Below are 27,398 nucleotides of genomic sequence, written 5' to 3'. Positions count from 1 at the left end.
CATCTGGAACCTAGGAAGATTTTTTCCTGGCAAAAGCTTCATGAGAACTGGTGTGTTCTGAGGACAGGCCAATTTCAAGAAATCCGAATTTCCTGATGAATATGTGCTCCCTGGAAAAACTCCTGGGGACTTTTTGTGTGCAAGGATGCCTTGAAGAAACATCATTGGTCCTCCCAGGTCTGACACCCTCTGTGCTCTGAGAAATCAAAGCCGTGTCAGCATGTGCAGGTCCCACAGAGAGACTGAGAGTGATTGGAAGTAGCAGGAGATCTGCTGATGGAATTGGAGAAATCTCCTCTCCACAGAATTTGTAAATGAGACTGAGCAAAGCCATGGAAACGAGCCGGTACAGAGCAATCCTCACTGACCAACCCCAGTGCTGCAGCTGTCTTCTGCAGCCTCGTGGCTCACTGTGAGCCTGAGTGAGACGTGGTCCCCTCCTTGCTGGAGCTCCCTAGATCAGCAGTGAGGGGAGCTGGAAGAGTAGAATTCCCCAGATTGGGCACCACTGCATGGAACCAGTCTCCAAGAAGTTTAAATTGATATTAAGATGAAAAACACAAGCTCCCAGCTTCCCTAGGAAATGTGAGATTGCAAATGGCGTAAGACAACGCCAGGGGAGATGCTCCACATCCTTAGTCCATCTGGAGGGGTGTGCTGCTGCAGAGGATGAGCATCTGCTGTGGTTTCACATCACCCTGGGAACACGGGCAAGGTGTCACTGAGGCTACCCCAAACAAGGAGCTCTTTGGGGTCATCAGTCTGAGAGCCAAGAGGTGTCTGAGGCCCTGTCCTATGGATGCTGAACTGACACCATCTGAGAGCTGGAGAAAACCAGCCTTTCAGCCTCTAAGTTGAGCACATTTACTATGGGCTTACTGGAGACTAATGACATAAAAGCTCGTATTTTTCCAACAGATGGACTTTGCAATTGGAAATTTCATGTTTTCATGGATATTTTTGCTCTTTCATGGATTTTTTCCTTCTTCCAGGACTTGACTTACCCAGGAAAACTGCCCCATTTCTTGCACCTGTAAGTTTTGCCCCTTTGCTGTGGACTTGAAGTCACGCAAAAGAGTGGCAGTTTATGAACGTTCATGGAGCTCCTGAGCCAAAATCAGAGCGATAGACCATAAAGGGAAGTGAGGGCTCCTGAGGAAAGGTGAGCATTTCATAGGAGGGAAGGATGGAAGGGGTTAGCCAGCTCAGCCTAATGGAAGGGAAGCTCTAGGAACTTGTTTCAGGGATACAAATTTCCAGGTGGCCGAAAGGTATCTTGGTTAAAAACCATGGTTTGTACAAGGGTGAAGAGAAATAAACCAGTCACAGGTAACTTTGTGCTGGGAATTAGAAAAAGCTAATTACATTTCATGTGATGTTTCTGCTTTATGCTTCCAGATGGAAAGAGAAGCAGCTCAGGGTCCAGGTTAGTGCTGGGCAGCTGCTATGGCAGGAACAGCACCAGCTGCGAGTGCAGGAGGGCAGCAGTGGATGCTCAGCAAAGCCTCCTCTGTGCTTTTCTCTCTGGTTCCACCTCTAAAAAGAAAAACCCTTCCAGGGAGTTCTTGCTGTTGGCCAAAAAAAATCCTTTCTCAAGGGAGCAGGCTTTCATTTTACATGCATTGTCAATGGAGCCTCCTCAGTCAGCTCATTTCCCAGGTCTTTAACCAGCCAGCCTGCCTGGAACGGAGAGATTTCCTCTCATTCCAAATCACTTGGCTGCACATGGGAGAGAAGCCCTTTGACGAAGAGAATTTGCAAGGCTCTCAAATCCTCTTTATTCTTGCTGTGCTATCCCTCTTTGACTCATCTCCAAGAGACCATGTTGGGCTAAGCCCAGGAGGAGCATGGAAAGGTGATGGCACCAATCCTAGACACACACAAACACAACAGATACAGCTTCCACCCCTTCCCTGCACCATAAATTAAACACCATCTGTACCCAGGACTGGGGAGGATCAGCTAAAATAATCCAGTACATTCCTCCATCACCAGAGGGGCTGGGCTCAGAACAGCTCACAGTCCTCATCCACCCTGGACCACAAAACTGCTCATCCCGTGTCCCTAATACACTGGAGGCCCACAGTTCACATCTGGTCTGTTCAGGTACACAGATGGAAGCTGAAACACACATGCAAAAACCAAAAGGCTAAAATGGGCTATTCTTGTGTTACCCAAAGCAATGACAGCGGGAGTCCATGATGGGACCAGTGTTTAGGCAACAAGGGCTTCAAGGATCAATGTCACTCAAGGGGCAACCTGAATTCTTATGGATTCTTTTTCCTTGCAGCTACTTGCACTGTCTAGAAAATCAAGCAGGAGATTGAGGAGCACATGGCAAAATGAATACAGACAGCCTTGGGGCACACACGGTCCTGGGGTGAAGGAGAGGCTGGTTGGTACAGTGAAAGAACCGGCAAGCTTACTGAGTGCAATTATTTAATGGGTCTGTCGTTTCCAAATTCCACATTGCACACACATAGTCATGTAGAAAAAGACTCACATCAGAAACGTTGACTTGGAGAACAAGAAACTCTCCCTGTCTCCTGCTACACAAGGAGGCACGAGATTTACAACATTACAGCCGATCACAGAGGCGGACCAACAGACAGACATGGGAATCCTGAAAGACAGAAAAAGGCAAAAGCAGGGCATTCATGCTTCAGAAGGCAGCAGATGTTCCTATGCCCACCTTGATGTGTGGGCAGGAGGCTGGGGTCATGGCTTGGCATACAGACACATCACAGCAGGGATCAGCATCTTGCTGGTCCTACATCTCTGCTTGCCCAGGTGCCATCTCTGCTGGTTGTCATCTCTTTGGTCCCAAGGGCATCAGCTCCCAGAGCAACACCAGCTTTATGACGACCTGCACATGCAGCACAGGATGTGCCTGGCCCCAGGGCTGTGTCAGTGTTCCCTGTATGGTACCGGCTGTGATGCTGCAAGTCAAGCGTGAACCACACTAAACTCGTAGCTGGCCTTCAAAGTCTCATTTCTGCCCCCATTCCTGCCCAAGGGGCCTTTGCTTTCTACTTGCATGGGCTCTGCCATTGTATTATCCATCACTGGTAGTATTTTGTGGTGCAGCTGTAATAATGCCAGTATACACACCCCAGACTTGGTTTTCAAGCCTTGAGCAAGCAGAGAAAGGAGTTGTATGGTTACCGCTTGATTTTAATGGTTTTTGGCCCCAGATGCTCAACGAAAAGTGCTGCAGTAACTGTATTCAAGTGGACAAAGCCTCTAAAGGACTTCCAGCCTGTTGTGTGCCATCCCAAAAGGCTGGAGAGACAGCAAGCTGGGAATCAAACCTAAATCATCAAGCTACTCTGTTTAATTGCTACAGCAGTCACCAGCAGGAAAAAATCATGGGAGCCTTTTGTTCAGTACAACAATTTCTGTGTGCCAAAGGGCAATGGTGCTGGAGACAGAGCTCACCCATGAAAATGAGCTCTAAAGGACATGATTGTGCAGAGACCAGAACATAGAGACTCGTCTGCCTTCAAACAATCCATCACTTCCAGCTCAGGAAGCGCCTAAGCAACAGCTGGGAGCATGGAGGCTGGGAGAGCATTTTGAGCAAGCAACATCCTGGTTTTGCTGTCTTCATGCTCTTTAGACCTTGCTCTTGGCCTTGTCAGAAGTGGGATGCTGGGCTAGCTGGGCCTTTGGAATGATCTGGTATGGTCACTCTTGTGTGCATATGACTTTCTAATCACTCAAAGTCCCAAGAGCCCCATTTCAAATGGAGGTTTTCCACTAACAGAGAATCTATGCAGCCATTCCTACGCAAAACCAACTTTCCCGCTGCTACCTCCCCACATACTGGTCTTGCCTATCACCACTGTCCTTCCCCACACCAATCCCTTATCTTCCAAAACAAGTGAACAGCCACTACAGGAGTCAGAGCAAAGGCCCGTTAGCACAGCACTGTCTTCCCATGGAAGAACATGAAGCTTTCGCAGCAATAATCCATCACATAAGGGCTCCTCCAAGGCAGAGCTGTTGTCTTTGTGCTGAACACCTCTCGATAAATTCTCTCCTGCAAACTCATCCCATTGCTTTGCAAGCTCATGAGTACATTGAACAGCCAGTTTCCTGCAGCAGGGAGATCCACTGCTGATTGCCCACTCTGTGTAATGGATCTTGCAGACACTTCAGAGAAGGAGAAAGAGTCACCATCTTCCATCACAACTATACTAAAGCCCATACAGTTATTGGCCCCAAGCTGGTGTGTGTCCCAGGCCAGCTTCCCACAAAAAGATGGGAAGGAAGCTGCCTGGCACTCAGTACACAATCATTGCCCAAAGATTTCATTTGCAGTTTCCTGCCAATCTCGGCTTACTCCAGATTCCCCAAGGATTCAGTGTAATGGACCTTCCAAGATATGTACTGCACTGAGCAGCACAGCTGCAGCTCAAACTGGTTAAAACAAGAGGAAAATACCAGTGCTAATGGTGATCTTTGTGATTTGTTGTCTCCTAGAATGGGTGGTAAAGTCACCTGAATGAAGGTAACACAGGACAAGTATTTTCAACAGAGGGGAGATTGTTTCACATTGCTTTTTCGATAGCGAACACACAGCTTTGTCCCTACTGCCAAAAAGCCTGGCACTAAAAATGCTGAAATCTTCTTGTGACTGAGTGGCAGCAAGCTGTAATTTACTGCATTCCTGCTTCTTTTATGTTTAAGAATTGCTTCACTTCTGAGAAGAAAGAGCTGTCATTTGTCAGCCCTGTGTAGCTCCTCCTTCCAGGCATCACATTTCCACATTATGCTAGCCAAATTAATTCATTCACTTCTTCCTATCCACTCCCAAAAAAAGCCGGTGTATTCCCAGGAACTGAGAGTCATCCTTTCACAACAACATCATAATCAATTTTCTTTTTAAAGCCATGTAATGGGCATGTTTCAGCAAAAAATTGGAATTTTCCTGCCATTGCATCCACCTCCCTTCAATTGATTCAGAGAGAAACCTGTCTGTGCTGGCTTTTCACAGGCAGCTTCCCCACATCTCTGACGGATGGCACATCATGGATCTCCAGCCCACCCGTTGCAGCATCTGGCTGGCTGCTAACAAAAGCTCTGCCTGGGTTTAGGATGCAGCCAGGTCCCTGGGCAAGTTGAGCTGTATCGCCTCGCCTCCTGTGGTATACTTGGCCACCGGTCCATTGCCTTCCATGGTGAAGAGCTTGCAAGCCTTTGCATTCTCATGAACCGGAGTGGACTTCTTTGAGGAGATGGGGGAATTTGTGGGGCTCAGCTGAACAGCAGTGGTATCCTGCACCGTGTGCTCGCTAGTTTCAATTTCAAAGGCTGTGTTGCCAGGTTTGATGAGCCCAATGTTGGAACCTGGTTTGGATTTCCTCGCCCCATGAGCTGGGGGCCTCCGGCTGCAGATGCAGCAGGCACCAAAGAACGTGAAGGCCACCACCAGCAAGATGGGTCCGATGATGATGGGAGGGTTGTTCATGGGGATGAAGGTCCCAAAGGCAAATGCTCCCACTAAGGTGATGTTGATCCCTGCTAGCATGATGCAAAGTCCACAAGCACAGCAGAGGGCAGGGGAGGGGAGGCCCTGAGGTCGTGTCTTTTTCTGGATGGGTTTCTGGGGCAAAGAGGCACTGCTCTTTTCGCTGAACATGTTGAGATTCATCAGAGGTCGCTTCAGTCCTCACAGGATACACACTGTGTCGAGAAGGTTAGTTTTGATCTCCTGCTGCCCTTGAAATCCCTGGAGAGGAACAAGAAAACATGCAGCCATTAGAGCAATGAACCAAAGGCACCTTTTCACTGCGGTTCATGATGACCAGCATCATCTTCTTTGTTGCTGCCAACAACTAAATAGAGATCCAAGCCTGCTCCCAAGTAAGGGCTCTCACTGCCTATGGTGGCCATATGCAGTCAGCCTCAGGCTGGCGAACTGAGCCCAGTGTGCTCAATGATCTTTGCCTAGGACCCAAAGCAGGAACACATAGCCCTGAATGGTAACAGCAGTTCTCCATGGATGAGATTACTGGATGTGATAAGAGTTGGCTTTGTGTTCGCTATATTTTGCTGGGAAGCCAAATTGCTGGAAGCCAGATTACCAGCAGTTTGCTGGTGATGCCTTTGATTTTACAGACAGGAGAGCATTTCTCTTCCCAGCCTGATTGCAAACAATAGCAGTCTGCCCTTTTCTACCCCCTTGCCTCACTCCCTAGCTTCTCCCCTCCTCTGCTGTTAAATCACTTTCAAAAGGGTTGCTGGGGGAAAACTGGTACCACCCAGGTTTCCACTGCAAGAGCCAAGAATCGTTGTGCTATTAACACTCTGCAGCCACTACATTAAAAAAACCCCACCAAATCACCCACCCCCCCACCCCCACCCCCCCATCACCCTAAAACATGCCAGTGGGACCAGCAAGAAATGGCATTTTCATCATGTTTCCTATCTGGTGTCGTATCCCATTTCCATGGCTTGGGCTTTTGTTTGGACCTGAACGAAGTGCAGCAGTGAACTTGCAGTGAAGTTCATATTCAGTGAGACATCAGCTGGAGCTGACAGGAACAGGCACATGGAAGGATTAAATCCTTCCTTATTGAGGGATGCCTGGCTGGGGAGGAGTCTCTCTGTAGGCAAAGATTTCTCCGGAGAACTGAGGGTGTGCAACAGAGAAAGGGCATTTTCTGTATTAGCCAGGCCAATACACATGCATGTTGCTCCAGCAGTGTCTTTTTGTTCTGCCTGGGAGTCCTGGCACACTGCTGTGAGCTGGAGCCCTGATTCTGCTTCCCTCACCAGCCCTGGAGCAGCAGCAAAATAGCTTCTGGTTAAAGGCTCACATATACACACACACACTGTTCTCAGCCCAGCTCTTCTGGATGCCAGTTTGAATCTTAGGCAGATACAGGCTGCGAACACCCCAGCATGGCTCTTCCCCTCCGTTTACTGTACATTTTCCCACTGCAAAGTGCTCAGCAGGGAACTGTGTGGGTCCTCATGGTTAAACCACGTAACAAAAGCGCTTCACTATGTTTCTCCCTCCTGACTACTCAGCACGCACTTGCTTCTACCCTGCAAGTATTCTCCCTCCTGTCACAGCTTCTGGGCTCTAGTGGGATGCACAAACAAGCCAGCTGCCTCTGCTCCTAGGCAAGGCAGAGACCAGAGGTCATGCTCCCACTGAGATTTCCAAGAGGAGCTTCAACCTGTTGCCCATCACATCTGTCAGCAGTCATCTGTACTTGCTCCAGAGAGACTATGCTGGTGTCTGGCTGCTTTCAAGGCTGCAGCAATATCACCCAGCACAGTCCCTGGTAGCTCTTTTTCTCTGCCTGGCAACTTTTGTTCATCATTACAGCTCTGTGAGCATTATGGGTTAAGCTTGGGCAAAATCCTCACTGGGCCCTCCCCAGACTGTAACAGAGGAAGAGGGAGACAAGACACCTTGACAATGATAAACCAGGGCAGCCCACCCAAGGACAGCTTATCCCAGCAGGTAAAAGAGAACCACAGATCCACTCTGGAGGGATAAATGACCTGAGAGAATGATGCAGCTGGGCTCAGGGTGGGTACAGTCACCATCAGCTTCCCAGGCGTTCATGGCTGCTTCCCAGAAGGAAAGGGAACCAGATCTATAGTACAGAAATAGGGATGCAAGGACAGAGACCTCTCACCCTGCAGCTTGAATGGAATAGCTGCTCCTTGGTCCACCCGAGGGCCCAGCTTGTGCCAAGGGGCTGGTCAAGCAATGGCAGCTGCCTGCCTCCTGGAAAGTGAGGAGGGAAGAAAGGAAGTTTGCAAATAAACCTCTGTGGCTAAAGCAGGGATTAGTAGCTTGCCAGGAGTCCTCATCCTAGGATGCCCATTGGGTCGGGTGTCTGGGAACATATTAGTATCAGCCTGCACAAAAGGGTCCTGGAACTCTTTAGATACATCTATGACCGTAAAACATTTGTTTGTCAGTTCAAAGGGCCACATCTAACACAAGGACTGTTATTTGTTGCACTGCCTGCAGAGTGAAGGTATAGCAAAATGAATCCAGAGGTTTGTGTTGCACACCCTTAGATGAGGAATAAAAGAACCTGGTGGTGACTGAATGAGCAAGCCACCAAACCTGCTGAGATGGCATCAAAACGAACACAGGGAGCTAAATCTGCCTCATTCACATTATGTATATAGATACATATATAAAGATACATGTATATATGCACATATAGAGATATATACATTTACATATATGGATATACCATGAACCATGGGACAGATCCAGCTGGAGTGGTCAAAAATAGAGCCAGGGTTGAGATCTCACTTCAATCATGTGAGCAGTTTCAGGGCTTCTCCCACCCTTTTCTACAGATGCACCATAAGGGCTCTTGCCATGCTATGTCCAAGACAAAACCCTTTTCCCATCCTCTTTGCCTGGGGCACCTACATGTGGTAATGGACCTTTCCCAGGAGAAAGCAATGGAGTCACTGGAGAACCCAAAGGAGCCCTGCCTGAAGTGGAGACCTCTCCTATCAGCCTGGGGACAGAAGAGCTTGGAAGACAGCACCATCACAGAGCTAGGACATGACCTGCACAAACACCATTGAGTAACCAACAGTACACAGAAGACAGCGTGTTTGGACTGGGAACATTTAGAAAGCGGATCATTGTTTGCTCTTGTCTTGATCTCCATTTAAAACATCAGGGATTACACACAGGGGATTCCTGTTGGAAAAACAGATGAAATGGGGATGAGAAAACCAGCAAAGCAGTGGAGGATAAAGCAAAAAACAAACCAAAGCCACATAATGCCTTATACCATCCTCTACCCAATGAAACCCTGCAACAACCCAAAGTCCATCTTTATTCTGACTGCTATATACAACAGAAGCATCTTTGTTTTCCTGCCATATCCTAGAGCACAGGCTGATGGTGTGGGCAGTAGGGTCCCTCTCCATCCCACTCCTAACCTGCCTGATAACATCTGGCAGCTTTTACCTTCTACTTCAGCCAAGTTAATGGGCTCAAAACTGATCAGTTTTCCAGCCAAATTATACTGCCCAAAATGACAAACTTCCTTTACCTCAGGAGTGAAAAAAAGTTCTCTTTGGGCTCTCTGCATGAAACAGGTTCTTTTCTTATCAGTTAGAGTCTAGGTTTCTTCCTCAAACATTGCATCTTGAAATGCATTACAGCCAAGCACTACTACACACAAAACAAGCACTGCATATCCAAGCTAGTGATGGAAATCCAGAGTCTGTAGTGACTCCTTCTAGGGGAATATCCATCCCTCCCTGTTTTCTCAGGGGAACACAGATAGATTTTCGTTCACAGCTATGAGTCTTCCTAGAGCTTGAGAGTTATACTGATAATATTCAGCCAGCATTTCAGGAGCATCATTTAATGCCACACCAGCAGCACCAGTAGCATGCACAGCTAGGCACGCTTTCCTCTCAGTTGTAGCGAGGGGGATCGAGCTGTCATCCTTCCACACTGTCTCACAGCAGCAACACAGCCAAAATATTTGACAGACCCCAGATGAGTCTCCTTTCTAGAGGTGTGATGGCACAGTGAAATAATGACAGTGATCAGCGAACAGAAATTGCAGTCAGACAGCTATAACCACCCCCCGCACACAGACACATTCACAAACACGCACCCACCCACCCTTTAGCTATCAGGAGAAGAGCAAGACTTTCTCCCTGGGCAAAGTGCTGGGAAACTCTCAGACGGAGCCTTAGTGTCTGGAAGGGGAGGACACTTACCTGGATTGGAGCGTGGAGCCGGGGAAGGTGACGGAGAGAGCGGGTGCCCCGGGTCTTCCTTCACCCTTTAGTCGGGGATGACAAAGCCATGGCTAGTCCCAGCACAGCCAGGGCTGGAAGCGCCGGGAGAAGGATCTCACATGCCTCCTCCCCTCTGTTCACCGAGCTCGGCAAACTTTGCTCGGGTACCAGGCGAGCCCCGGGAGAGCTCAGCGGGCTCTGTGAGACCTTGGCCGCCTTCTCCCCACTTCCCTCTTTCCCCTCGGAGGATGATGTCCTTCTCCTCAGGCAGACGCAGCATCGCTGCTCCGCTGCATCCTCTCGCACCTCCTCCTCCTCCCGCCCGCGGTCCCCAGCAGCGCTCAGCCCCGCCGGCCGGCAGGTTCTCACCCTCTCCCCGCGCCTTCTTCTCCTCTTCCTTTTCTAGTTCAGGGCTGCAGCTCCCGCCCCCTTCAGCTGACAGAGGTGCCCGGAGCAGAACAGCCCCTTTTTCCCCCCTGGGAGAGGAAAATCCCCGGAGCCGGTCTCCGCAGAGGGACAGCCCCGGCCGGGGAACAAAGCGCCGGTCGCCGCCCGGGGAGAGGAGGCGAACAACACCGCTAAATGACAAGGAATAAGATGCAGGCTGCCTGCTTGCTGTAGAGGAAGGGATCTCGTAAAAGCAAGAGGGTAGAAAAGCACATTTTGTGCAATAAAAATCAAATTACAACTAGTGTCCTGGTGCCTTTGGATGCTGGAGGGATGCAGGAGTGACTCCTGGTCGGCAGTGAGGATGCTGAGACAGGACCTCCCAGACATGCAAATGTTCAGGGTGTGGGAGCTCACAAATCCAAACAAAACAGGTCTTCATATGCAAAAGTACTGTTTTAAAGAGGCAAACAGATCTCACGTTCGCTTAAACGTAAAACATGCCTGATGCTAGACCCTGTTGCAAGCATAGCCAAGATCTCAGCACCCAACAAGACAATCGCTGTCTGTTTGCAGAGTTGGGGACCACAGGAAACAAGGCAAACTGCAAGTTATACACTGGATGGAGTGCAGGTAATCAATCCTTCTGTAGCTTAAGCGGTGCTGAGATTCACATGCCCTCATCTGCTCTCCGTGCCCACACTGCTGTAACCAGCCCAGATGCTGCCGGTGACAACCAAACAGAGGCTCTTCTCCAGCTTATTGCAGAAGAATCCTGTACAAACCAGGCTGAAGCTGATTGAACATGAATCATGCTCCCCTCTTTTTTAAATTACTGCTTTCAGGATCTCGAGAGAGAGAGAAGGAGAAAAGTAACACAGAGACAGTGAAAAACAAAGGTCAGAGAGAGAAATCGCTGAAGAGGAATGAACACTTATTTCTCTCTATTCTCCAGGCACTACTTCATCCTAAGTATTCTTATTACAGCCGCATTCTCTACTGCATCACATTGCATTTCTACTTACAGGCCATCCTAGAAATTCAGGCAAAAACAAGCTTTGCAGAAAGGGGTTCGGCCACTGCTGAGGAACACAACTCTGTTTTCTCCTTAGCTTGGGTAATGCTAGCAGCACATTGCATGACTAGGGCGGGAGGATCAGAAAAGCACTGCTGGTCAGATAAATTGACTGCCTGGGCTTCTAGAAAGAAATAACTAGGAAATCTCATTTCAGGCCTTTCCAGAGGTGCAGCATCTCGTCTAGGGATTCCCTGGCCCCATAACATGAGGTTCACATTGTCTCAGTGCACTCATCCCTAGCAGAGAAGTGAGAGAGAGCACACAATGGAGCATTTTGTGGAGAAAATCTCCACATGACACATCTGGAAGAGACAGTTCCACGTGTGGTAGAGCTGGTGTTCAGTGTTTGCTGACTGTTGCTGGGTAGAAATCAGAGTGGCTGAACTTATTCTTGACGTGGCTCCATAGAGCTCAGCAGAAACAGCCCTATAAGCCATGTTATTTAGGAACAGTGGCTGTAATAGGGAAAGAGACCTCCAGGGTCATTGATTCGAGTCCCCTGCTATCAGTTTATATAATAGCATTCATAAAGCACTCAGGCTCCAAAGGGAGCCAATTAATACTGAATGACCTGTGAGCTGTTCCCTAATCGCATGAGGAAGCGATGTAGAAGGCTGCACCCGCTTCAGGTTGGCTCTTGCATGACACGCCATCACACTTTCTGCTTAATGGTCCATAAACCCAATAAAAAGGCCTTAGTAAAACATTAGATATTTCGGGCTCCACTGAAGCAATCATTCTGTGTTTTGCATATGTGGCCCTGACAACCTGGCAGACTGCCTTCATGTGATTAAAACAACTGCTAATTCAAGAACTAAAATTAAAGGCTAGATTTCCCACTGGTATAAATCAAAGCAGAATCATTGCATTGCAGAGCTTTGATAGCTCATGAGCATTCATGATTTAGCAAGGGGGTTTTGCCAGACTGATGGCTCCTAATTTCAAACTTGCCAGGAACTGGGAAGCCTTGCCTTCTTTAGAAGCAGGATCCCAATCCTCAGATGACTAGAAATCATATTCCTCTGGGAGAAGCCGTTTGTTCCCAGCTCCTGCTGAATTCAGAAATCAGCTTAAGTCAGAAATTTATGAATGAGAGGCAAAATTGCCTTTTCCCATTGTTAGTTACTGGCTCTGGTTTACATTACTAAGAAACCTAACTCAGGCAGCCTTGCACCCACAAAGGCTGGGCTTCAGTTCAGTGTCACCACCTCCTGGTCCGAAGCAGGTCAGGGTGGTGACTACCACATATGAAGCCCTTAGATATCATGCTGGCTTTCTGGGGTTTCTCTCTACCAGAATAACTGAAAACAGGTGGGATGGATAAGAATGATCCATGCTTTCAAAGACTTTTTGGTTGGGACTAACACTGGGGTGAATATGTGTGAGCAGCATCCGTGCCTACGAGAGCTGCAGCATGCCAACAGCCCAGTTCCTCAGCACAACAGGACCAAAAAGCAGCAGCCCGTGGTGCTGCCTGCTGAGCCATACCCATCACACAAGGAGCGTGTGGGAGACGGAGAATGCCTGGAAGTTTATGGTCCAATAAGATCATTAGACAAAGGTCACTGCCGAAACGTCCCCCTGCAGATTTCCACGAGGTCTCCAGAACTGGCATCTCTCTCTGCACGTACATTTTAATTGCCTCTTAAGGGAAGGAAACACCAGACTGAATCTGCTGTTGCTCTAAACCAGCTCTAAATGCCACCATGAATGCCTGAAAGTTTGCATTTTCAGGGTCTGCTCTCTCATGGCTCTGTGCCCTCTGTGGCAATTCAAAGAGGGCAAGGCCAGTTTCTTCAGCAGTTCTTACCTGTCTGTAACATCAGGTACAGAAAGAAGGAGGTAAAAATGTATCTGGCATTCCTAGAGGCAGCTGTGAAATTACTGCGCAGGAGATTTAAACCCGTGAAGGAGACTTCTCCTTGTACAGTGTATAATTAAAATCACAGGACTTCACTGTGGACAGCAACAGTATTCATGTGCTCAGACCCAGGACACAGGTGGGACTGGACCTGTCAAGCACAACCGACCAGCTGCAGCTTCATGGTGTCCCTATGTTTCTGATCGCTGGGAACAACCTGAGGAGGAAAGGTTCCTCCAGGTTTGCCATGGCCCGTATAACCCAAGCCTCTACTATTGACAACTATATTGAGGCAGAATAATAGGCAAGATAGATATTTTTACCTGATCTCATATGACTGTTCTCGTGTCAAGGATGAAGCCTTTATTGTTTCTGAATGTAGACCAAAGCTTGCTTTTCTGATCAGAGAGACTGGGCAGCCACACTTCATGCCTAGTCTCCCTCAGGACAACAGCAATCCCCAACATACTCACCACGTTTCAGCAGGGATACTTTGCTCTTCCTGGGAGCATTCTCATCATGCATAGCACTATCTTCATGACCTAAAGCATCTTGGCCAGCTGTTTTGTTAGCAGATGTCCCCATCCCCGTACCTGCTTATGCCCATACACTAAACCCCTTCAGAACAGCGGTCAATTCACTTCCAGTTAACCATTTTAGCTGAAGACTGTAGGCAGAATACCTGTACTTCCTCATCAGGTTGCACCTCCTCAGGGTGCTGGCAGCTTCCCATCAAGTGCTTATTGAGCATTCAGCCCAGCTGAACCCAGTGAACCCCTTCATAGTGTGACCTGACATGGGTCCAACCTCTCCTGAATGATCCACTCATGCCAAGACCCCACACACAGCCTTGAGGAAGCTTAAATCAGAACAGGACACTACTGGGAGATAGACTGAGAAAGGTACAAAAGTTGTCTTCATACCACACTGCTTGGGATTTGGGCCCTGGACAGAATGGGGACCTCAGCAGGATCTCAGCAGAATGGGGATCTTCCAGCATCATTAAAACTTTGTCTTTACCCTTTAGATGAGGCGATCTACTTCCATAGCACCTTTGTGCTTCTGCGGGGTTCTTTGGGGTTTTATTTGTTTGCTTGGTGTAAAGAATCTAGAAATCATTTTTCCCCTTCACACAAAGACAAAAAAAGGCTTCCAGATGTTCAAACAAGTTCCCTCTTCCTATGGCACCCTCTGAAAATACTGAGCTGAAGCAAGTTAGCAGAAACAACTGTGCCAGCGGCTGTCCTGCTTCACAAACTGTCCAGTAATTTCTGATGAAGCTTTCTGAAGCAGGAGAAAATCAGCAGGTCACTTATCAGCAAGGGGCAAACGTTTTTAATTACCTTGCAGGGAGGATTATGTCTCCTGTGTTTAATTCTCAAAGGTTCCCACTGTCAAACTAATTAGCAAGCAGCTTCACTGAAGAGCAGGCCTGAAGTCAGGCAGCTTTATTCACCCAGGAGGCAAACACCCAGCTCATTCTCCTCTGCCACATTGTGGTCCTCTCTGCTAGCCAGATCAGAGCAAAGGACAGTTGATTTGGAAGAGACAAAACCACACAGCGTGCCCATTGGTAACTCTACCTCATGATTTCAAACGCGGTTCATCAGAGACCGCAGTGTTACATCTTCTTCTGTAAGCGCTGGTGGAGATTTTAGTTAAAGGGCTGTTGACATAAACTGAAATCTGTGTGCATTGTATGTTATACTTTATACACTCTATGCTACATATTACATATCATAATATTTATCCTATTTTCCCCTTCTTCATTAGGAAGAATATACAAATACATCTGATCTGCATTTAAGCTGGCAAGGAACGTAGCAGCCTTGATGGGGTAGTAGTCATGATACTGAGGTCCTGATCCAGTAGAACACTTAAATCGTGTTTTTTCTGGGTTTTGGCCTATTAACTTCAGTGGAGCTATTCACAATCCTTAAGGTAAGTATGTAGTTTCTATGCTCAGTACATTCCCCAGACAAAGCAGAGGTAACATCACAAGAACCAATGATATGCATAGAAACAGAGTCAGGCCACATGCATGAAACATCACATGAACAAGGAGCTTTTCTTCCAAGAGCATTTATGCTCTTCTTTTGGGTGTATGTCTTACGTTAATTTAAGGACATCTCTGAGGATGGGATTTAGGGGTGTCACAAACGAGCAGTGGTGAACTTGGCTTTTGATCATGAGCAAACACAGATATTAAGGAATCTGAAAGGAAACAATAGACAAATGTCATGTTCTCTCTGAACCCTACTCTGGTGGCTGAGACCAAAGCACAAGGAAGATGAAAGAGGATATCCATCTGCACCACCTTCTGACACCAGGTAACCTACGTCAGTACAGCCTTGGCAACCAAACCCACAGAGTGGTCTATTGCCTGCCCACAGTATCTTCTTGTCCATCCAGCCACTCAGGTGTCCCCTTGAGCAAGATAGTGCTTCCCAGCTGAGCCATGGGCAACATCAGGGGCTGGCTGCAAGCATGGTCTTAGGTGCTTCAGGTGCAACTATGTTCATTTCATTCATCCGCATGAGGAAAAGCACCCACATGGTGATTTAGACCATCAAAATCTATTTCATAGTGGAAGCAGACTAAGGTAGTTACTATGAGTAAAATCATGGATTATAGCTTTCCACATCTTGATAATTTCACTGCTTTCAATGGTGTCCCCATTCAACCTGTCCCTTTGGAACAGATTTGATGTTGCTTTGTGAACCAGCGAGAAGAGACATAATTTGCGCCTGTTACATCCACCTGATCATCTACTTGTAGCAAGCCAGACCACAAGAGATACTTATTACCACCAGCATAAATCACCTTACACTAGCCATTTTGAGTTCCGGGAAAACCTAGCTTTGAGGGTTGTCAGACCCAACATTATCAGCAGCTGGTGTTTCTGTCTGAATCCAGACGAGACACATCCTTGATCAGTCCATCACTGCTTAGAGCGCTGATGCTCATTTCTTACCCATCAGTCTTCACCCAAGGGCTGATACTTTACATAGCAACACACAGTCTACAAGCACGGTTAATACCTGGAAATACAGACACTGTGAAAAGCGGTGTCGGCATGATGCACATACAGAGTATATTTCATATCCCTTCAAGATACATAGCACTTTGGACGCAGTTGTGATCTCTCGGAAGTTCTCGTGGCTTGCAAAAACTTGGGCCCCTCACAGCTCAACCTGCACTGCATCACTAAAACACTCCACAAGGAGACTCCTTAACTCTTCAGAGCAGCAAAATAAGCAAGAATGAAGTGAAAATTAAATATCAGGATTGGCAGTCCTTATTTGCCCTTATGTGAAAGTCTGGGAACTTTTTCCATGCGTACCCTATCTACTCAGCTTCAGGGTGCACAAAAGCCCCAGACTGGATCCTCCTGTGGTTTAGCCAGACCCCACATAACTTCATGGAAGTTGTTGCAGCGACTTCAGTGAGCTGTGAACAAGGCCTGTAGGATGCTGCCCTGTGAATATTTACCCTCTGGGAGAGAGCAGATGTCTGTGGCCTCCATATGGGATATCAAATTCTAACATGGCAAAGAACAGACCATTAATAACACTCTTAAATGAAGTGATTATAAGGTCATCACGTCAAACACTGCCTAGCATCATTGTGCCTGCACGAGTTTTATTTTACACACAGCCTTGGGAAGCATCTGTTTAAAACACTTGACTCCAGCTCATTAGTTCAGCTGCAAAGCCTCTCTCCTAATACACTTAATCTGCTTCTCAGTTCCTGCACCACCCTCCCAGCCTCATCACCAACCACAGTGAACAGGTTCCCTTCTACCTCAAAGTACCTGCTGTCAGGATGAATTTAGCTCTCAAACACTAGACAAGCAGAGCTGTACTTGCCTATAGCAGAGACAGACATGCACACACACCACACCAGACCCCATAACTACCCACTGGTCTGTAGGGAGCAACTGCTTCTCACAGGTTTGAGATTAGCTGCATGTGTGGACATGTTTTTGCCTTCAAGAGCAGGATCCAGAGTGGGGAAAAGCTATCCCATGATAACTATGTGCCGTGAAAACTACGTCAGCTCATACATGATTAATTCATCAGTCTTTGGAGTAGGATCCTCAGCAGAAAGTGGTAGTGTGATCATATAACCCTTGACAAAAGAGGCGAAGAACTCCAAATCACACAAGTCTTGTCTCCTGCAAAGAGCAGTCACCACTGCCCTCAGGACAACAGAGTCTTTTCTTTCAAGCAACAGGCACAGAGCAGAGCCTCTTTCGTCACAGGGTGATGGGATCCATCAGTACATTAGAAACAGCTCTCTTCTGCAGCACACACATTTCAGAGACATGGCAGCAGGTGCTGGTGTAGGTGTGTTCAGAGCAGTAGGATCTAGATGAGCACCACCAGCCTGTAACTCTGCTGGCAGATATGAGAAGGCATTACTCACCTGCTGTAGCTGAGTGGACAGTGATAGGGCAGAACAGGAGACACAGAGAGGTGCCTTTCTATGAACAGATTTTAGTGTTATTTAATTATAGAAGTCACTGAAATTCCACAATTTCCCTTTTCCAATCCCACGTGCAGACAGTGCAGGGAAAAGGGGGAAAGCTGCCTCAACCATTCAGTGAGACCCTGCTCACACCTTCATCCTGATTGATACCAGGTAAGAATTAAACACGAGGTTCTCTCTCAGCTATCATCACTATCAGGATAATGCGAAATTCTGATTAAATCTCACATCTTCTTTAACAAGACTTGTAGAGCTGAGAAATCATGAAGTGTCATTAGAAGCAGATGTTGGTTTACAGAAGCACTTTTCCAGTGCCACAGATGTGGTCAGAGCTAGGTATCACAGAATCACAGAATCCCAAGGGTTGGAAGGGACCTAAAAAGATCATCTAGTCCAACCCCCCTGCAAGAGCAGGGTAACCTACAGTACATCACACAGGAACTTGTCCAGGCGGGCCTTGAATATCTCCAGTGTAGGAGACTCCACAACCCCCCTGGGCAACCTGTTCCAGTGCTCTGTCACTTACAGTAAAGAAGTTCTTCCTGATGTTAACGTGGAACTTCCTATGTTCCAGTTTACACCCATTGCCCCTTGTCCTATCACTGGATATCACTGAAAAAAGCCTAGCTCCATCATCCTGACACCTACCCTTTACATATTTGTAAACATTGATGAGGTCACCCCTCAGTCTCCTCTTCTCCAAGCTAAAGAGACCCAGCTCCCTCAGCCTCTCCTCATAAGGGAGATGTTCCACTCCCTTAATCATCTTTGTGGCTCTGCGCTGGACTCCTTCAAGCAATTCCCTGTCCTTCTTGAACAGAGGGGCCCAGAACTGGACGCAATATTCCAGATGCGGCCTCACCAAGGCTGAGTAGAGGGGGAGGAGAACCTCTCTTGACCTACTAACCACTCCCTTTCTAATGCACCCTAAGATGCCATTTGCCTTCTTGGCCACAAGAGCACATTGCTGGCTCATGGTCATCCTCCTATCCACCAGGACCCCCAGGTCCCTTTCCCCTTCACTACTTTCCAGCAGGTCAACCCCCAACCTGTACTGGTACATGGGGTTGTTCTTCCCCAGATGCAAGACTCTACACTTGCCTTTGTTGAATTTCATCAAGTTTCTCCCCGCCCAGCTCTCCAGCCTGTCCAGGTCTCGCTGAATGGCAGCACAGTCCTCTGGTGTGTCAGCCACTCCTCCCAGTTTTGTGTCATCAGCAAACTTGCTGAGGGTGCACTCAGTTCCCTCATCCAGGTCATTGATGAAAATATTAAACAGCACCAGTCCCAGCACCGACCCCTGAGGAACTCCACTAGTCACAGACCTCCAGCTAGATTCTGCGCCATTGACCACAACTCTCTGCCTTCTTCCTTTCAACCAGTTCTCGATCCACCTCACTACTTGATCATCAAGCCCACACTTCTTTAGCTTATCTATGAGGATGCTGTGGGAGACAGTATCAAATGCCTTACTGAAATCAAGAAAAACTACATCTACCGCTCTACCATCATCCCTCCACCTAGTCACTTCCTCATAGAAGGCTATAAGGTTGGTCATACATGACTTCCCCCTCATAAAACCATGTTGGCTGTTCTTAATGACCCCCTCATCCTTGATATGCCTAGTGATGGAGTCAAGAATAAGTTGTTCCATCATCTTTCCAGGGATGGAGGTAAGGCTGACTGGTCTATAATTACCCGGGTCCTCCTTCTTGCCCTTCTTATAGATTGGTGTGACCTTTGCCATCCGCCAATCCTCAGGCACCTCGCCCGTTTCCCACGACTTACCAAAGATGATGGAAAGTGGCCTAGCAATGACCTCCGCCAGCTCCCTCAGCACCCGTGGGTGCATTCCATCCGGACCCATCGATTTACAGATGTCCAGTTGGTATCCCCTTCCCTCATCATTTTTTAATATGCTTTTCTGCAAGACTCCCATTTCACCCCTTCCACAGAGATCAGGGACCAAAGGTGCTACATAAAAGCATGTATGTAAAGGATTTCTGTCTCAAAGAGGAGAAGGGAATAGTAATACGCATAGAGTGGGAAACTGAGGCTCAGAGACTATGTCAAGGTGAGGTGTATCCCAGGACCATGGTCTAGACCTGCCTCCCCAAGTCCAGCAGGCAATGGGGAGAGGCTTTCCAGTGTGTATGCACCACCCAGAGACACAGCAGAAGTGCAAAGATGATGTGAACATCCCACCCCACTGCTCAGAGGCCAGGCAGCCGCCAGCTGAGCACTCAGTCTCCCTGTGGTCTGCAGAAGATCAGGGTTTCACTCTTTTTCCTCATTAAATCCTTAGTAAAAGGAGAGTAAGGACACTTAACCCTGTGTGAGGAGTCACTGCTTGCATCTTCCTCAAGCAGTAGAAGCAGCGCCTGGAATTATTTGCCACTATTCAAAGCAAATAGGAAAAACAGTCTGTGTATCCAGCATCCTGAAGGTCAAACTGTGCAATAAGCAAAGCAGCATCTCAGGCTGAGAGTAAGAAACAGAGGCCAGGAGAAGAAGCTGATTTGACTGGGGGGTGGTGGTTAGTGCTACGCAAACTGCTGGGGAAAGATGCGCAGGACCTAATGAAGCCAGGGCTGATTTGTAGCCATTTTCTCATGCCCAGCAAGTGAGAGACTGCCCCCAAAACACTGCACTGTGGTTGGGTATAGGATGAATTCACCAGCTGTTTTCTGAAAAGCCTGGGATGCTGCAAACATGATTAAGGAAGAGAAAGAAAAATAAACCCAACAGATGAAAAGACCTTGGCTGAGCCTTTCTGTGACTGTTTTAAGGAGTAAAATGGTCTTTTCTGAACACCAATTTCCCCCTCGTCTTTCACATGTGCTCTTTTATTGATCATTAATTTCTCTATAAAAGGACAGGCATGTAGCAGGGGGTATGGAGGCATTCTCCCAGCTTCCTGGTCAGATGAGGACTGAACTTTCCCTACCGCCTCAGAGAAAGGGATGGGAATCAAAGCTTCTGCTTAGCGTCCATTTGCAATCCTGACCTGCTGCTAATCACACTCCTTGGCCATGCAGTCCCTGCCCAGCCAGCACAGAGTTTAACTCCACTGAACAAACCCATTTCTTAATGACTGTCGCTGCATTCCTCGTGGATTTGGTTTTCTCAGCTCCTCTCAGGACTGGGGAAAGACATTCGCAAGGTGATGAGCCCATGGCGTAACCTCTCACCATCCACCAGCTCCGCTGCGGCTGCTGGCTGCACACACTCCCCTCCCCTTCCAATTAGGAACTGAACTGTGTTAGCAGCACCACACAGTCATTTTGCTGCGGGATCAGAGCAGCCTGGGAGCATACACAGAGACAGCTCTAGAGATTCAGCTAACAAGGAGCACCTCATTAAGTACCTCGGGGAGAGCTTTCAGCTGATGTGTTTTCCTTTGCACTCAAGATGGGCCTGGAGCATTCACACCAACTGCTGGAAGGAGCCCACTCACAACTCATTAAGAGCAGTAACTCAATGATTCGCCGTATCTGACGATCTCTAAGTAATTAAACGTGTCCTTCTTGCTCTGTGCTGCTCCCTTAGCAAGTTTTCTAGCATCACCTTGCAGTCATCTCTCCTCTGAGGAACTTATTGGGAGTACTTGCTGTAAGTGCCCCCAGCTTTCCCCTCTCTGCTACCCCTGATGTCAGGCTGCCTACAAGAGAAGCCAGCACTGCTTTGGTACGGAAGCATCTTCTCCAGGACCAGCCATCTTCCTTACAGGCTCCACCCTACCAAGGGCACCACATCTTTGCCTCCAGGCTTTAACCACCAGCTCACACACAGGATATCTGGTCATGTTTAACCCCACTTCATAAAATTGGAGGTAAACCCCATCCCTATACAACCTGGGAGAAATCTTGTGTCGGCTCCTCCGCATGTCTGAATGGGTGTGATTTGATGCTGGGTGGATTGAAAGTGCACTTGTGCTTCCCTGTGAGATTTTCTGCTTGCTGCTGGGGCTGTACAACACCCACTCATCTCAGTGGGAAATGGTATGTGCCTCACAGAAAGAGCAAGAAGCTGAAATCACTGAGTAACTGCAGCTTATTCCTCATTCAATAGTATGGGGATCCCAGCTTCTGGAGAGATGGATTAAACCAAAGATTAATTCAAAGTAATTTTACAACTTTCAGCCATTCAAGCATATTTCCCAGGCCTGAGACCTGAAATGGATCAGTGCCTGGAAACCTATGAGTATTATTTCAGGTGTAACTACGACCCATAGCACAGCGACATCCTCACCACTAAGGAAACAGTTCACCCCTTGGCTCAGCCAGAGTGCTGTTTTCTGTCATTTTGGGTCCAGTTTACTCATTTGGTCCCTCCATGGATCATGCAGCAGGCCTGGGAATGCACAAGTGCAGCATACAGATGCTTTTCCCACCTAACACACCCCTGTGGCTCCTCCATAGCTCCTTGTGTACAACAGCCTTAGCCCACTCTCAACAGGGAGCCAAGGACCAGTGCTCCCAAGATCCACACCATCCCACAGACAAAAAGAGAGGCTCCTGAAGCAGCCCAGAAGACAAAAAGCAGTTTGCAAACCCAAATCCTCCCTCTGTTTATCACGCAGCAGGGGTTTGGTTGTTTAATCCTGACCAGGAGGTTTTGCTCAGCTCCTGGTGGTTTCCGCACTACGCACGCACAGCACAGGGGTTGCAGCACCACACAGACACTGAGGAAAGGCTGTGACTTAGGCAATGAAGAGATGTGCCCTTTTCTCCCTGCCTCTGCCCCAGATCCCATGTGGCACCTTCAGTATGACACAGCCTCTCTGCACCTTGCTCACCCCTTCTGCAAAACATGCCCAATTACACTCTCAGCACCTCATTATCCCTGGTTCATCTGTCCTGCCATAAACTCCCCTGCTCTGCGCCTTGCTCCGAGTCTTCAGCCCTGTGAATGACCAGAGAAATAGAAATAGCAGCAGAGGGACTGAGCTGACCATGACCCAGTTTTATAGACAACATAAAGCTGGCTCTAATACTCCTGAGTGGCACAAGTGTCTGTGTGGGGATGGAGCAGCAGAAGACTTGACTGCAGGAAAAACAGAAAAAATGAACGCAATAAAACTTCCCCAGGTAACACTTGACTGGCCAGTTATATCACAAGTGGCATGTTTGTTAGAAAGCACTCATAAAACCTGCAGTATAATCCCAAAGGATTCATAGGAAACATTACACAGGAATTTATGGGTTTGCTACAAAGTTTTACGCTTTCAGAACTGAGGCTTAGTTCCAGAAGACAGACTCTGGGGTGGGCTGCAAGCTATCACTGTTCTCCAAAACAGGCAGGAGGAGAAAACTAAGGGGGGAAGAGAAGCATCTTAGGGGTAGCACCTAAATGTGTGTCCCCCTCTGTGGGACTTACTTACGACTATGCCAGTAGGGTACCAGAGCATCCAAATGGGCTGCTGGTGCCTCCAAGGCAGGAGTTTCCCCACACATTGCTGCAGAGACTCCATGGTCATTGATTCAGGTTTTGACCTGGCCTTTTAATTTGCCAGAGCAGAAGCCACATGGACATTTGATTTTAGCCCTCCCAGCTGTACCCCAGTCTTTGAGAGAGCAGGAGGTGGGACAGGGGAAGGGCAAGAGCAGGGGACAGCATAGAGTGGAGATGAATGGGTAGAGAAACAAGAGCAAAGCAGGGAGACACACAAAGACACACACACATGGTCAGCACCACATAAGCCTCACTTCTGAAGGAAACCTGGCCAAAGAATAGTAAAGAGCTATACAGATCCTACCCCGTTATACCCATCAGCAGGCATGTGCATCTGCCCAGGCATTTCAGAGCTCTGCTTCTGCAGCACCGCAGCTCCGTGTCTGCGGCAATGAACAGCCAGGGCCAGATGTACTGTGCTGGGGATGGGACATGGGAGAGGAGATGCTCCAAGCCTCCCCCTCACTGTGCAGTGAGCAGTGCTCATGCTGGTGCCCACCCGTGCTGTGGCTGCATCCAGCCCCATGCGGCATCCAGCTGAGTTGGCTCTGCAGCAGGGTGCAGGGAAGGGAAGGAGTCAGTGGAAAGGATGGAGCAAAACAGCAGCCTCTTATAGAGTCAGCCAAGAATGAAATACCCTGATCTCCCACAGAATGAGCCAGCGACAAACCTCTTCTACTTATTATCACTCCTTTTTGTTTGCTTTTAATTTGCTCAACCTATAATTTGTTAAACAGGCTGCCCAGTAGGTATCATCTCAGAGCTATTATGCAGGTTCTCCTTTTAGCTTGCAGTAGAGAAACATATCAACATCCAGACTGGGGTACAGCCAGGAAAGCTGCTGCTTTCCCTGGGAAAATACCAAGCATAAATTGTGTCCTGCTTCCATCCTGAAACACTTTTTGCTCCTTGCAACAGCAGCACTAGAAATCACAGTGCAGTCAGGACATTACACAGACCAAAGATGAAACACCACAGGAACGATGCAGGGACACAGATCACACGATGGGACCCCCTTAGCAACCCAGAAGGCCCAGAAGGACCAACTCATACCAGAGTCCCAGTTTTTCTAGGCAGGAAACTGTCTCTCTGCTTTGTATTTGTAGTGCAGCACCAGATAGCACAGTTCCTCGAGTGGAGATGTGAGTAGCAGAACTACGCAGAGCTGATCAGAAGCCTTTCAAACCCTTGTTTCACCAAGAAAACCATACAAGGTTTCACCTGAAACATCTCAGGTTTCATGAATCTAAGCTGATTTTCCTGATAAGATTGGATGCCTACTTTCCTCCTAGACTGACCAAGGGCTAGTGCCAGGTCCCACAGCATCTTGACATCTGGATTAAGCAGGGCTGAGCTCTCAGCTTTTCAGCAAAGATCCTGGGGCTTTGAGATGTCTACAGAGATCCTACAGAGCCTGGGGTCCACAGCAGTGTGCTGGGTCAGAGCTCCTGGTCCCCAAAACCTCCTGCAGCTACTAAAGGAAACCAGAGTCAGTGCAAAACCCATTGAGGTCCCCAAGCAATTACCATGCCTGAGAGTACCTAGCTCTCACAGAAACCTTACTCTGAAGTCTTCTACCTCGCAGAAAAATCGGGCTTTTAAGCTTGCCTTAGACACCGGAGGACAGCTACAATCCCCAAACATAAATATAACAGAAGCTATTTGCCAGCCTCGGTGTTTTGTAATGGGAGGAAAGTGGCACGACTGAGACCAGAACAACCTTCAGTCCATTTAGGAAAGGAATCCACAATAAGGCATCGGCTTCTGATACCTGCTAAAGCCTTATGGGCTCTGCCAAGCACCTGTGGACACCCAGCAAACATCACAGGTTAGACACCCAGTGCCTGAGGGCAATTCACTTGTGTGTGAAGGATACAGGTTGACTTCAGGCCAGTTTGCAAAATTACCCCAAGCTTCCACTTTCCCATCTTTTGCTTTCCACAAAGCTCCCTTGGGAAGGCAGCACCTCCGCCAGACCAGCTGTACTTTAGACTCTTCTCAAAACACGCCTTCTGGCTATTTTTGATGCTTTCTGCAGCAGAGCCCCGCAGCTCAGCACTGCAGGCTCCTACCTCCCACTGGGTTAATACGCCCTGTCCCACCGCATAAGGCACTCACACAGGTCTTTTAGGTCCAGGATACTGATTCCAGTAAGTCAGAAGCAATTTGTGTCAAGCAACACATTGTTCAGCTGAGCCACAGCTGAGCTCACAGAAAACAAGGGAGTAAAGGCAACATTTACTGTTGCCTTTACTCCTGGTCTGCCTGCAAGCCCTTTACCCAAACCAGGTCTTTGTGATGTTCCCTTATTCCGGATGCTGCCACATGCAATTCCCTAGAGCCTGGCACCCTATGTGAGAAATGCTGTTTGTCTGCACCTGCTCCCTGGTTTTCAACAACACAAGACAATTCTGTGGCCAGCAGTTTCTAACAGCTCCAGCCAAAGCAACCCCTTTGGTGGTAGGTGCAGGGATATGGGAAAACAGTTCTGGCATTAAACAAGATCATCCAGCTAGAACAGCATCCCCCCACATTCTGCCGGTCCCGGGCTCTCTCAAAGGCTCATCACCCTTTTCTCCTAGCATGATTTCCTCCTTTCTTCCCCACCTACAACCTCCTTTAACAGGTCTCCTGCTTCACATATAGTCACTACGATCCTGGTCCTCTGGGGCTGCAAGAGCAGAGCAAGGCTCCCTGGGTAAATGTGCCATTAGGGTGAAGAACTCTTCAGGCCAGGTTGGACAGAGCCTTGGGTGCCATGGTTTAGTGTGAGGTGTCCCTGCCCACGGCAGGGGGGTTGGAACTGGATGATCTTCAGGTCTTTTCCAACCCTGACTATTCTATGATTCTATGATAGGTTTCGGGGAAGATCTGACACTAAAAGCCGAAGAAGTTGGAAATGGATATCCATCACCTGCTGTGCTGCACTGTTTGGTGACTGGTTCAGCAGGCAGGGGATCTTCCCAAGAGTCCAGCTGACACTTCCCACCTGGAAAGACTCTGACTTTGCAAGCAATTAATTCAGGATGAAAACGAGCTGTTGTTTCTCTCTGTAAGTCTTGTGAGAGCAGTGTGACCCAGTGTTTTTCACCCCCTCTCCTCTTGTTTTCATCCATCAGAGGAAGCAAACATCAGCTCTCTGATGCCAGGCAATTTCCACTCAGGTTTCACCCAACTAATTATTGCAAAGGGAAGACAGGAAATAGAAACCAGCCTGGGATCATAGCAGACATGGGCTAGGAAAATTCTCAAGTTCATCTTCTGTGGTTAAGCTGCCTATTACAAGCTGAACAAGAAAGATGATTAAAGATGGTTGTTATTGCTGTTTAGAGCCAACAGAGACAGCTTGTACTGGGAACCACAACACATTGTGCCTGGGAAAGCCCGCTGTAAGCATTAGATTACATTTGCTCGGAAAAGTGTCAGGCTGAAAGATGGAAAGACTCAAATCTTTGGGCCACTGAACAGCAGCAAAACAAAGAAAGCTGAAGGTCACTCGAAACAGGGAAGATTAAACAGAGAGTGTGGCTGCACTAACATAGCCTTTTAGACACTGCTAAAACAGTGCTGCTGCAGGTGGGAAAGCAAAGGGCTGCAGCAGTGAAGGGTAACAAGAAGGGTAACAAAAATGTCTTACAGAATCATAGAATGGTTCAAGTTGGAAGGGACCTCAAAGCTCATCCAGCTCCAACCCCTGCCATGAGCAGGGACACCTCCCACTAGAACAGGTTGCTCCAAGCCCCATCCAACCTGGCCTTGAGCACTGCCAGGGATGGGGCAGCCACAGCTCCTCTGGGCACCCTGTGCCAGTGTTTCACCACCCTCACAGTTCTTCTGATGAGCAAGGCCAGCATCTGCATCCTGCATTCAGGTCTTGCAAGCCCAATGGGACAAGCATGACCACTGCATCTGCAATTGCATCTGCTCTCTGGGACAGGACTGAGCCTGCACAAAAGACACTGACAGGTAACACAGATGAGCCACAAGGGAAATCCTTCTGGCCTTTTTACATGTTAAGATGAAGTGGCTTGGACTGGATCACACCAGAAGGCTTTAGCAGGGCTGAGGACTAAAACTGCTCTTTTCCAGCCATTCTCCCTCACCTATATCATGCTCATAAAGTCTCTGTCCTCATTTTCTCTCTCTGTAGTAAACCATATACCAACTGATCTTTGCTCTATCTGAATCTGCAGCTGGTAAAGACACATTAACAGTTATTGCATCTATAATGCATAAAAATACACATACGGATCCTATTAACACACCAAACTCACCTTGGGGCAGCAGGAAAGTCTTCTCAAAGCCTTCTCCAGTCCCAAACTCTATGACTGCCACTCTTCTTTAAGGCACAAGCCGGGATGCAGCTGGACA

The 27,398-nt window shown here is 48.1% G+C and overlaps 1 protein-coding gene across 4 annotated transcripts; it reads right to left on the bottom strand.

Moving 5' to 3' along the window:
• Positions 1–2,422: 2,422 nt before the first annotated feature.
• TMEM275 (transmembrane protein 275) lies at positions 2,423–27,398 on the bottom strand. 4 transcript variants are annotated; one of them, XM_065672559.1, is made up of 4 exons: positions 9,736–10,054; positions 8,560–8,695; positions 7,652–7,750; positions 2,423–5,734 (listed from the first exon to the last, which is right to left on the bottom strand). In XM_065672559.1, exon 4 carries the CDS (start codon positions 5,654–5,656, stop codon positions 5,096–5,098), a length of 561 nt encoding a protein of 186 aa, XP_065528631.1. In that variant the 5' UTR covers positions 5,657–5,734; positions 7,652–7,750; positions 8,560–8,695; positions 9,736–10,054; the 3' UTR covers positions 2,423–5,095. The 4 variants fall into 4 exon arrangements, with proteins under 4 accessions (XP_065528631.1, XP_065528630.1, XP_065528633.1 ...); XM_065672558.1 differs by having other exon boundaries at positions 7,659–7,750; XM_065672561.1 differs by lacking the exons at positions 7,652–7,750; positions 8,560–8,695; positions 9,736–10,054 and adding an exon at positions 27,302–27,398.

The sequence above is a fragment of the Lathamus discolor genome, chromosome 3 (genome assembly GCF_037157495.1).
Source record: "Lathamus discolor isolate bLatDis1 chromosome 3, bLatDis1.hap1, whole genome shotgun sequence".
NCBI classification, from domain to species: Eukaryota; Metazoa; Chordata; class Aves; order Psittaciformes; family Psittacidae; genus Lathamus; species Lathamus discolor.
The sequence above is the reverse complement of the archived record's forward strand: the minus strand, read 5'-3'. Positions and strand labels throughout refer to the sequence as shown.

Coding starts and splice junctions, on each gene's coding strand:
- TMEM275 (XM_065672561.1), bottom strand. CDS start 5,656: ATGAATCTCAACATGTTCAGCGAAAAGAGCAGTGCCTCTTTGCCCCAG.